At 42.6% G+C, this 12,850-nt stretch overlaps 1 protein-coding gene and 1 long non-coding RNA gene across 9 annotated transcripts in view; one reads left to right on the top strand and one right to left on the bottom strand.

The window, feature by feature from the left end:
* LOC147018808 (Y-box-binding protein 1-like) overlaps positions 1–12,850 on the bottom strand; it is a 93,645-nt gene that overhangs the window by 3,700 nt on the left and 77,095 nt on the right. For 6 of the 8 annotated variants that reach the window (XM_085898850.1, XM_085898852.1, XM_085898854.1 and 3 more), the window contains exon 9: positions 5,484–5,828. In XM_085898850.1, the coding sequence (XP_085754976.1) occupies positions 5,496–5,828 (333 nt within the window). In that variant the 3' untranslated portion in view covers positions 5,484–5,495. Of the gene's footprint in view, positions 1–1,048; positions 1,104–3,164; positions 3,278–5,483; positions 5,829–12,850 lie in introns of all 8 variants that reach the window. The other 2 variants (XR_015062529.1, XR_015062528.1) reach the window with 2 other exon arrangements.
* Positions 1–12,850, top strand: part of LOC147018809 (uncharacterized) — a 43,007-nt gene that overhangs the window by 20,881 nt on the left and 9,276 nt on the right. The window lies entirely within an intron of this gene.

Below are 12,850 nucleotides of genomic sequence, written 5' to 3'. Positions count from 1 at the left end.
ACTTGAACTCACTTATTGATTGTATAATACATTACAAATGCTGATTTTCGAACCTATATGCCATATGTACATTATTGCTCATATCTCAGAAACTATTGGAGTACCCATCATAAAATTTATGTGGAAGCTTCTTGACATCATAAGGTACCTCTGGGATGAATTTGAGGAAATGTGAAGGATACATTTTATGGGGATTCACGATTGAAGTTTATATTTTGTGATAACTTTTTTGTGCTTGGAGGTAGGAAAATGTTGCCCAGACAAATTCATAGGGCATGAAAATACCTTTAAAATGACACCAAAACCAGCTCTCTAGGTGTTATACTTTGAGATATGGCCATTTGAATTTGCGACGTCGTGCTAATTAGTCCAAAGTTCGTTAGTCTGTATCTCACTAATTAAGAGGCTGTTAGCAAAAATATTTGAGTTCTTGCCGTTTTTCATGGGTCCCAATTGGTTCCCAAAGTTTTACAAAAATCTGAGAGATGACGGCAGATTCTTTGATGATTTGACATGGAATGACCCAAGTGTCAAATGTCAATTTATCTTCATTTATCAGCATGTCGGCAAGGACAGTGACATTTCCTCTCCCATTATTTCCGTTGTAGTCACCGAAAGTTTGTTCTTCAGCTACAGGTGAGGAAGCCGAAAATGTATCTCAGCAGGAAATTCTCGAACAGCCTTTGGGTGTCGGATTCTCAGTTGCTTTGTCAAATTGGCTTCGAGTACTACGTAAGTAAAAGTGGCTGTAACAAATGAAAAAATATATATATTTGGACTTCCCTCTCCCAATCAGACAAATTGCATTTCCCTCCACTTCTTTCCCTGTCTGGTTTCTACAACTCTGCATTCACATCAATCCATTTGTTGGCTTGCATTTTTGCTCGGTACTTTTTCTCCTTTAAAGTGATCTTGTGTACCATCACTGCAAAAAAAAAAATTGTATTCCATTCTAGAGGGCTGTTGATGTCTGCACAAAAGGCAACTTTAAACGTGTACAAATTATTTGGAAAAAAAACCTATGTGTACTAAAAAACCCCTACAGTACCTTCAGAAAGTATTCACACCTTTCAAACTTGTCACATGATGTGTTCCAGCCTGAACTGAAAATGGATTATATTAAAAAAAAAAATTGTCACCGATCTACACAAAATACCCCATAATGACAAAGTGAACACATGTTTTTAAACTTTTTACAAATTAATAAAAAATGAAAAGCTCAAATGGCTTGCATCATTAAGTATTCAGCCCCCCCTGAGTGAATTTTTTGGAGAAACGCCTTTGTATGGAGGTACTCGATGCCAGACATGAAATCAGAGCCACATCCCAAGACATATCGTGTGCTTTTGACATGGTCTGTCATCCTGCCCTGCCCACCAAACTCTCTTCTTTTAGTATTCAAGGCCATCTCCACTCATGGCTCGTAGATGTCCTCTCTTATCACAGCCAATGAGTGGCCCAAAATGGAGTTCTCTCATCCCCTCTTCCTGTCCAGGCAGGAGTTCAAGGCAAGCGTTCTGGGCCCTGTTTTTTTTCTGGTTTTCATGAATGATCTCTCCGACTCTGGAAAATCCTCTATCTCTTTGCTGATGACCACATCTGTCATCCCATCAGACAGGCAAGCCGCAGCTTCTTTGCTCTCTGCAGATCTGGGTAAAATCACAAACTGGTGCAACACGTGGAACATGTCTTTCAATCCGGACAAATCTCACACTCACTATGTCTTTCCAAAAGGATCGTTTAGACCCCACCCCACCCCCCCTATTTACTTTCTAAACAATCCTCTGGAAGAATTCCTTTCTTTCAAGCTTCTGGGTCTCACTATCTGCCATGATCTTACCTGGGAAAGCCACATTTCCAACCTGGCCTCCAAAGCCTGTTGCCGACTGGGAATCCTCCGTCGAGCAAAGTCCTTCCTCGGCCCACCTGAGCTCCTAACCAAAGCTTTCGTCCGCAGCCTGACGGAGTACTGCTCTCCCCTCTGGGCTAGTGTTCCTGCCTCTCAACTTTCTTGGCTTCACGCTGTGGAAAGCAAGGCATTTAGGATCATTGGTATCTCTCATGGTGAGGCGGAGTCTTTGGGCCTCTCACTCTCACGGCAGGCAGGTCGGTTGTCTTTCTATCTTCTACAGTCTCCTCTCGGGTCTCGCCCACCCCCCCCCGCTCTCTCTGCAATATGTCCCGCCCATATTTCCTCAGGGCGCTCAAGGTTCGCCAGCAACCCCATTCTGGTAAAACTACCAAAATCACGAATCACTGCTCACCTTCACGCTTTCATTCCTTTTTTCCCCGCCTTTGGAATAAACTCCCTCACTCTGTTCAATCCCATTCTTCCCTCCAGGCCTTCAAAACAGCTGTTCACCACCACCTTTTATCGTCCTCCATCCAAATCCTCGATCTTTTTCTACCCCCGTAAATCCAACCCAAACCCACCCCCTTCAAATTCCCTGCTTTCCTTCCTGAAAGTACCTGTAATGTCCATATTGTATACCCCGTGTTACCCGCCCCGTCCCTCTCCCTTCCACAGATCTCCTAATGTCTCTGTTCCCCATTGTTTTGTCCTTCCCTCTCCCACCACTCATGTCTCATGCCCCCCTTGTTGTGCGTTGTGTGTTGGCTCTCATACGAGCTTTGACAATGTATACAAAGAAAAAAAAGAAGAGAGAACCAACATTACATATATTCATGGATAGTAACCAAAAGGATTACTATTTTATCAAAATCGATGCAATCATGTTACCATTAATATGGACTTTCAAAATGATGTATGAATGTTAAATGAGGCTATTGCAACTTATGCTGTGGATGTGTTTACAGTGACTCGGTTCTGCTCGCCGGGAACTTTTAACCTGCCCTTGTTGCGTCAAATCTGACATTCTAATCGTCTTAAATATAATTCAACATGATTTTCAGCATTTATACAAAAGTGGCAATTTCGAAATGGTTAACCATAATTGTTGTTCCACAATGCAAATCAGACTCACAGAGATCTCAATTAATTTGCAATTGGCCACTGGCGTTGACACCAATACAAATTTTTCCTATGGACCCTTGGCATCAAAATGATTCCAATATCGAACAAACGGTTTCAAATGGAGCACCTCACTACCATTAGAGCATTTAAATTGCATCAGATGTGGCAATAAATGTGAATTGTTGCTCACAGCATGCCAGCTCGATGACAGAAGACGCCATTTGCATTTTTGCTGTCTTCATCCCTATCACGTTTAGAATGCCATGCGGGCACGGGCTACTTGCTGGTACAGGAAATAAATATCTGTGGATGAGAGGTATTAGGTTTGTGACATTTCCTGTTAATACAAACTTGCGTCGGACGTGGCTATAAACACACGCGTCGGACGTGGCTATAAACACATGCGCATCTCCTTTTAGTAACAGATGCAAAATTTGTGTCCCCCAGAACCAAACCAAAAAAAAACAAAAAACAAAAAAACAACTAGTCGGGCACTGGAGAGCACATACCTTCACCACACAATGCCTGATCCAGTAGAACATATTTGGTGCAATATTCTTTTTCAAATATCATGCTCTATAACGTTTTTGGCCCCATCTCCCAATCACTAAAAATTAAAAACTCTTGGATCTGGATGCTCCCCAAAATCAAATCAATTTGTCCTTGTCACACACCCAAACTGTCCACCAAGTTTCATCCAAATCTGTCCACAACTGAGACAGCGTGTTATACTGTATATTGTTTTTGGCCCCATCTCTTGGTGGTGAAGAATCACTTAAAAATTCTAGTTGCAAGATGCGGATCTTCAGTGGGTGAATTCAGTAATCTGAAATGCAAATTTCAAGTCAATGGGATGAAAATTGAGGATTTTAGAAATCTCAACTAAGTTGTTGACCTTTTGGTGTATGTTGATCTCATAATAGGTGGTTGAATTCAATTACCAAATATGCAACTCCTTCAAATTTCAAGTCAATCAGATGAAAATTGAGGACGCTAGAAATTGGACAAATTTGTTGACCTTTGGTCTAAGTTGACATCTTGACCTCAAAAACAATAGGCTTCTTGTTTATGACGAACTTTACCATGCGTTGAAGTTTTGTGAAGATTGGTTTAAAATTGTAACCTAAAGGCGATAAACAGACAGACAGACAGAATAACGCATGCAGCCAAACCAATATACTTGAAAAATCTTCGATTTTCACAAGTAACAGACAGAAAGAGATGAAAACAACCTCCTTCCACCTCCAGTGGCGGAGGTAAATATGTATATTTATAGCGGCACGAAACCCAGACACTCCCACTCCAACCTCCTCCCATACATTATTAGTAAATATCATCACTTTAAAAACTTACTCTGTGCATTGACAAGCCCCAAATATGACCTTCCCTTACTGACGGATGATCGGGGAGGTTGGTTAGAACACGCCGTCCCCAGGCCTAGCATCAGTCAACGTCCACTGCAGTTCGCATTAAGGAAAGCTGCAAGAGGTCAGGACAAGACATTCTTGCAGTTAAGTTTTCAAGTATTTTTGGCTTTTTAGAAGCTTTGTGAACCATTTTAGGTAACAATCCCTCTCCTGTACACACGATGGAATTTATTTTGCCCCGAACATGGCAGTTTCCTGGAGTTTCTGCGCGTGCGCACTGACCATTCTGGGGTGGATTACATTTCAAAAGTCACGTGCAGACAGTCCTTGACTGAGATAAGGATTCTGTTCCTGGGACACTTAGTCAATTTTTGCGCAAGTCGAATTTCATTGAGTAAAATCTGAAAAAAGAAAGAAAACTATTAGATAATTAAGTGAACATTTACATGTACAGCACAAACACACTGGGGGGGGGGGGAGGAAGGCCGAAAGGCAGGGGAGAAAGGCCAAAGGACGGGCATACTCTGGAAATTGATGCGTGTGGAACCTCTGAAGGAGAAGGGCGTACAAAGATAGATTTGAAGCTTTTCAACTTGAGAGGGTTATGGACTCTGGAGCTCGATCATTATTTGCACGAATACATCAAATTGATCGTGAAACTTCACAATTATGATCGAGTAGTGATGGGGAAGATGTATTTTAAATTTCAACGTGATGGGACGCACGGTCTGGAAGCTAGAATTACTTATTTTTTTGAATCTGGGTTCAGGGATTTAAATCAAACTTCGTACAGGTATGTACTGTATAATGATGTGTTATTTAATGTGGGTGGAGGCATATCTGTAGACGTCGAATAATGCCCTTCCACTTATTTTATTTCTCTTGTAAAAATTTGTCAGGACGTTTTTCCTCGAATATGTGGGGAAATTTCACGATAATTTTTTTTGTTGTTGTATAAGGCGCAAAGACAAAGAATTGTTGTCAACAACTTTCTATGGGAAACATACTGGCCAAGAACGTTGCAATTATACACACCAATCCTGCACCAAATGCAAGAGAAAGACAAGGTCAACTTTATAAACTTCAAATAGTTTTATAGTTTAATTCCAAAATACAAACACTCACCAAGATGCACACAGTACCTTAATTCCCTGCTACTGCTCTGTGCTGCCTGGTTGCTCTGAGGTGGGCTCAGCTGGTGACGGTGATGTCTGCTGAGGCTGAGAAGGTGCCTGCGGCTGCTCGGTTGGACATGCTGGAGGAAGAGCTGAAGCAGAGATGGTAGTGGACACCAGGCTTGGCCCTTCCGAAGTACTTGTGCTAGACACTGGAGCAGAAGATTCCGCTGCATCCAACCTTGGGGAAGACGGTGCGGCGGTATCCGTGGTGACTGCCGGCGAAATGGTAGCTTCAGCAACTGGTATCGAAGTGGGTGCAGTTGCGCTATCCCCCTTGGCACCCTCATCTTCCTGCTTGTCCTGAGTACCCTTCCAAAACAGATAATAGCAAAAACATCAAAAAGCTGGATATTAAAGGAGTTTGGAAGAAAAATAATAACAACTAAACACAGGTTTGGAGTCATCACCCAAAAGGTTGTCCCACCATAATTTCTTACAAAATGAACATGACTGATTATTTAATTTTACAGCACAAATTACATAAGCAGATAGAATGTACAACTGGAGTTGGTAAATGTCTCAGTATTTACCTTCCCTCAAAAATGAAAATATTTATGAAAAAAAAAAATATTCATCATCTTTTGGGCATTTTGTTCCTCATGGACAGACAGTCATACATGTAAAGTTTCGCCTCAATCTGGTTAGCCACTTCAGAGAAGAAGATTTTTTTGTTTGTTTTAAACAATATCGCTGCCAAATCATGTGACTGTCATGATGTTTTTTTCTGTAGACCATTTTATCCCAAAATGACCCTCAAAAATTTTCATACCGATTGCATGTGGTGTTCTACATATGCAATTATGACATCATTTAAAAAAGAAAAGAAAAATCACATTCCCCATGAGGAGTACTTGCTATGTGCTACGTTTCAATTTTTTCCTTGGTGCAGTTTTAGAGATAGACTGATAGAGGTTCAAAAGCTTTTCCATTTTCCCAAGATGGCTGTCACACCACATGACCTATGAGGTCATAATTATCATTAAAACATTCTACATGAGAAGTCGCACCAATGGTGAAAATTGTTTCAATCTGACGGGTTTCAGAGAAAAACACGAAAGTTCTGTGCGGGGCACACGAGCGCGCGCGCGCACACACACACACACACACACACACACACACACACACACACACACACACACACACACACACACACACACACACACACACACACACACACACACACACACACACACACACACACACACACACACACACACACACACACACACACACACACACACCTCTGAATCCTTCGGCGACGGTAATAAATAGGGAGTTAGAAGAATGAGCACCCTCTCCCTCCACCAAGCTCATCCATGGAACTACCATTGAGTATTTTAGGGGGTGGAGGGTTTTTCACGTTTGTAGATGTAAGCGAGGGATGAAAAGTTGAAGTTACAATAAAAGTATGAAATGCACGTTTCAATAGTATTAAGAGTATCTATAATTGGGCATGCACCTGAATATTTCACTGGTTGTTTTGTAGTTTTGTATCCAACTACGGTGGCCTTTTTGCTGACATACAGAAGCACCTCTCTTAAATTGCTTACCGAACAGCTCGCAAGGTGGTTGATATTGGCTTTGAAAAAGTGGTTGATACCGGCTGGCTTTGAAAGCAATAGCCAGCTTGCTAATGTAACACACCCTAGCAAGCCCTGGGTTAACTCAGATCAGCTGTGGCTGTTGTTTGTATGCTCCTTTAGTGTCCTATACTTTTCCACATTTTGCTCTTGCATCGAGAAATATGATTATTTATATATATATATATATATATATATATATATATATATATATATATTTATATTACACACACATTTATAATTTATAGGCCGCAAACGGTTCTGTGACCCCCCCCCCACTCCCTGCCCCCCATGTATGGTCTTTAATGTCCATCCGCATGCAAAATTTCAGCTTTCCACATCACATGGAAGGTACCAATCTTTAATATCAGTGAGTGAGTGTGTCAGTTGTTAGAAAGAGATATATAAACAAGCCGGTAGGCGACGAGGGATTCGCTAGGATCGAAGCGCTGGATACAATGCTTTTCATTCTGACCGATCCACCGACGAAGATTCATTGCCAAGACGTATTGGTTCACATACAATTGTTCCTCTGCCTGGCAAGATTTTTCTTATTGCGTATTTTGCCAACTGGCATTCCTCATAAAAAAAAATGACGGTAAATAGACACCCTATTTTTGAAGGACTACCATTTGAAAAATAATCCGTTTGCTGGTTTGTGCTGTGGAGCCTTGCGTTCCGCGCGCGCGCGCGCGCACACACACACACACACACACACACACACACACACACACACACACACACACACACACACACACACACACACACACACACACACACACACACACACACACACACACACACACACACACACACACACGATAAACTTTTCTCAATGCTCTTGTTTGACCACACCTCCTGAGCCACACAATCTTTTTCATAAGCCACGCCCACTTTAAATAATAAATAATTGGAGGTGGTGTGTGGGTCGTGGAATCGTTTTCGGTAAATAAATAAATAATTAAAGGTGGTGTGTGGGTCGTGGAATCGTTTTCGGTAAATAAATAAATAATTAAAGGTGGTGTGTGGGTCGTGGAATCGTTTTCGGTAAATAAATAAATAATTGAAGGTGGTGTGTGGGTGGGGAATCGTTTTTGGTAAATAAATAAATAATTGGAGGTGGTGTGTGGGTCGTGGAATCGTTTTCAATAAATAAATAAATAATTGAAGGTGGTGTGTGGGTCGTGGAATTGTTTTCTGTAAATAAATAAATAATTAAAGGTGGTGTGTGGGTCGTGGAATTGTTTTCTGTAAATAAATAAATAATTAAAGGTGGTGTGTGGATCGTGGAATTGTTTTCGGTAAATAAATAAACATTATATTATTAGAAATCCACAAAGACAGAAATGCCGGTGATCCCATTTATTTTGGATCCTTTTCACTTTGGTCAATAACGTTTGGATCGAGGAGAGATCGAAGGTGGAACGAAGGTGTAGTTCCTTACAAACACTGTATACACACCTTAAATGACAGTAAATAGACACCCGATTTTTGAAGGACTACCATTTGAAAAATAAAACCTCAATCAAAAATCGGCTCGAGTAAAATTTTCTAAATATCTCGAAGTGTTTAATTCCGAAGTCTCGTTTCTCAACATTCAAAACTGAAGGACAAGTATTGAAAATACTGTACGTGGTTTTTCGGCGCGACACAGCAACGGGTGGTTGCTAGGCAACGAAATTCAAACACGCACATTCCCAGTATATATTCCACCTCTTGGCAAAGTTTCATCGAAATCGGTTCGCTGGTTCGTGCTGTGGAGCCTCGCGTTGCAGACACACACACACACACACACACACACACACACACACACACACACACACACACACACACACACACACACACACACACACACACACACACACACACACACACACACACACACACACACAACCCGACAATAAAGGATATCTCATATATAGCGAATCCAACAAATGTGTGTGTGTGTGTGTGTGTCCCCTCCATAACTCCAAAACCATGAAGCAGACCCCCAAACTTTGCATGCACACTAAAAGAACTCCAAGGGAGGACAATAATGAAAATTGGGTGTTTGGGTTCATTCCAACACCACTTTTGAAGATAATTAACAGCCTTATTTATTTATATGCTTTATCAGACGCATCCTCAGTCACCGCTGTCCATGGGGGTCTTAAGGCGTATCCTGGGTAACCTTGCTGAGGTCTGAAACCACCATGTTATTATTTTTTTTGCCTGCTCAACCATGCCTTCACTTGGAAGGGGCCGCAACGATTTCTTCACGATGTACCCCCCCCCCACTTTTCTCACTCATCAAATGCCTGTTCATCATAGCGACAAATCGCTGGGTACATTGCAATGCCTATAAACACCCGGAGACACCAATATTAATGGCTTTATTTCATTTCTGCACGTGACAACCTCGAGAATTTCTTGAATTAAGCCAAATTACAAAATTTAAGCTCCAGAATCGAACTTGTCAGTAGTTCTGAGTTCTAAAAAAAGTTCATTTGTCCAATTCGGACATACTTGACATTTTGGGGTCTCCGGGAGGTGTATGTTTAATATGATGGTTCGGGGGTTTTTTGTACACAATGTCGAGGCTCGTATGAGAGCTAACCCACATAATGTACAACAAGGGGGGTGGGAAAGGGAAGGACAAAACAGTGGGGAACACACCTGAGATCTGTGGAAAGGAGAGGGATGGGGTGGGGTACACAGTTTAAATAAGATGGACACCACAGGGACTTTCAGGTTCTTACGTGACAGGGACTTTCAGGTTCTTACGTGACAGGGACTTTCAGGAAGGAAAGCAGGGAATTTAATGGAGGTGGATTTGGGGTAGATTAACAGGGGTATAAAAGATCATGGTTTTGGATGGGGGACAATAAGAGATTATGGCGAACAGCTGTTTTGAAGACCTGGAGGGAAGAGTGGGATTGAAGAGAGTGTGGGAGTTTGTTCCAAAGGCAGGAAAAAATGGGAATGAAAGAGTGAAGGTGAGCAGTGATTCAGAAGGGGGTTGCTGGTGGACCTAGAGCACTTTGCAGAAATATGGGGGGGGGGGGAGACTCATCTCACACAGAGCAGGGAGGCGAGGCTGGAGAGGAGATAGGAGAAGACAAAGACCACTGACCTGCCTGCAGTGAGAAAGTGAGACACCAAAAGACTCAGCCTCATAGCGGGAGATGCCAATGATCCTAAATGCCTTGATTTCCACAGTGTGAAGCCGAAAAAGGTGAGAGGCAGGAGCACCAGCCCAGAGGAGAGAGAGCAGGACTCCATCAGGCTGTGGATGAAAGCTTTACATGTTGTCAGGAACTCAGGTGTGCCAAGAAAGGACTTTGCACGAAGGAGGATGCCCAGTCGGTGACCGGCTTTGGAGACCAGCTTGGAAATGTGGCTTTCCCAGGAAATATCATGGCAGACAGTGAGACCCAGAAGCTTAAAAGAAAGGACTTTCAGAGGATTGTTGAGAAAGTAGATGGGGGGGGGATTTTCCAGATGGTCCTTTTGGAAAGACATCGTGAGAGTGTGAGATTGGTCAGGATTGAAAGACACGCTCCATGTGTTGGACCAGCTTGTGATTTTATCCAGGTCTGCAAAGAGTGAAGTTGCTGCTGCTTGCCGATCTGAGGGATGACAGATCAGGACGAAGTAAGTTCATGTTGAATTTCGGCCCCGTCGGACATCCAATATGGCCACCAGGCAGCCATCAAATTTTTTAATAAAGATTACATTGGATTAAGAAAAGGAAAGGTTGAAGGAAAATCGTGTTGGTGTTTAGTGAACTTGGATCGACAAACGCAGAAGGAACCTGGTAGTTCGGCGAAAGTTCCAGGAAAAAAAGAGGGGTATGGCAGAGGCTGGAGTCATCAGCAAAGAGATAAAGAGGATTTTCCAGAGTCGGAAAGATCATTGATGAAAACCAGAAAAAGAACAGGGCCCAGAACACTACCTTGAGGAACTCCAGCCTGGACAGGAAGAGGGGGTGAGAGAACTCCATTAAGGGGCACACGTTGGCTGCGACAGGAGATGAACTTGGATTCCATAGGAAGAGAGTTTGGTGAACAGGTCAGGGTGCCAGACCGTATCGAAAGCATGCGATATGTCCAGGGAGATGGCTGATTTCATGTGTGGCATTGAGGACCTCCATCCATTGTTGAGAGAGCAGCAGCAACATATCCAGGGTGCAGTGACCTGGTCTGAATCCAAATTGATAATCGGAAATCAAGCCATTGGACAAGAGGAAGGAGTTAATGTCTGAAGCGATGATGGATTCCATAACCTTGCTGATGATTGGGAGAAGGCTGATTGGTCTGTGGTTGAAGGGATCTGTTTTTGCACCTTTTTATGCAGAGCGGTAATGTTTGCCAATTTCCAGGCAGATGGCAGATGACCTTGAATAAAGGAGAGGGTGAATAGAAGAGAGAGGGTGAGCAAGAGCAGAGGAGCAGGTTTTTAGTAAACGTGGGCTGATGCCGTCTGTACCGGTTGCAGAATGTGAGTCGAGGTTCGACAGCAAGTTATCTACCTTGTCAGGAGAAAAAGGACAGTCCAGGAACAGCTGGGTGCGACTGGGTAAAGTGGATACAGAAGGCTATGGGTTTGGGACACAACATTTATTAACAAATACGGAGTATACGCATTCAGCCTTTTCAGGTGCAGTGTCAGTTGTGTGACCATTTGAGGTGAGGGAGGGGATTGTGGGAGAACTTACACCAGAAACAGACTTAACTAGATGCCACCAGGATTTGGAGGAGGGAGACAGGTTTGAGAGTTCAGACGAGATTAGAAAGATGTTTTCTGGCTCTCAGTGTTGACACATACTTGTTCTGAGCTTTGTGGAAGGAACTGAGATTGCCTTCAGTTGGATTAGCCCTTCCATGAGGCGAAGGCAGTTGTTTCAGGTCAACTGCCTCACCACAAGTTTCAGTGTACCATGGGCGTGAGGAAGGGTAGGATAACTGAAGACAAGATGGTACAGTGGGGAAGTATTTTGAGAGGGGGAGGGGGGGCAGGGGGTCGTTGAAGATTGGAGGACTTTTTAATCCAAAGTTGGACTTTTTAGACGGGATGAAGGAAACGTCGAATTGAAAACAGCCTTTTGAAGAAGAAAGTTGCGAATTACAATACAATACATACAATTATGAATTACAAGAACCACATCTGTGTCAGGTGAGTCAACCAAGACTGATTGAACCCCGTGTTTCACAACACCATCATTAATATGGAACATGATTGTCATCGGCTTCTTCTTCGTTGCATGAGAGCTCTGCGATCTGTGTTTCAGTGCCAGCTAACAGTTTCCTACATTCACCCCCATATACTCCTCCAAAGATAATTTCCTTTTCTGACACAACATTCTGCAGCATCCACTTGAAGACGTACTCCTGCAACCTTACTTTGTTCAACATTGAGCTCCAGAACATATCAAGATCGTCAGGGAGTTTCTGATTGTCAGACCTAATGGTGATAGTGATTTCTTCAGAACAACTTCTCTGTGCACGTTCCATTTGCTTGATTGATGATTTTTGATAAACATCAAAAATAATGTCTATTCTTGTGGACTCAGAACCTTTAGCAAGAATGCTGTTGGAAAGACTCTCAGCCAATTGCCCAAATATGTCAAGGCCCATCTTTTTCATTGGTTGTTTTCGCACAAGTGCCATGAAGTCCACTATTGTCATCTGAGCATCACATTTGACATTCCTTTTCTCCTCTGGAAGTTGATTGACTAGTTCTCTCGATAAGGAGGCTTTATCAGGCTTCTTC

This window comes from Eptatretus burgeri, chromosome 10 (assembly GCF_056783735.1).
Source record: "Eptatretus burgeri isolate ZD-2024b chromosome 10, Ebu_testis_v1, whole genome shotgun sequence".
In the NCBI taxonomy this organism is placed as follows: domain Eukaryota; kingdom Metazoa; phylum Chordata; class Myxini; order Myxiniformes; family Myxinidae; genus Eptatretus; species Eptatretus burgeri.
This window is presented reverse-complemented; position numbering and strand designations above follow the sequence as displayed.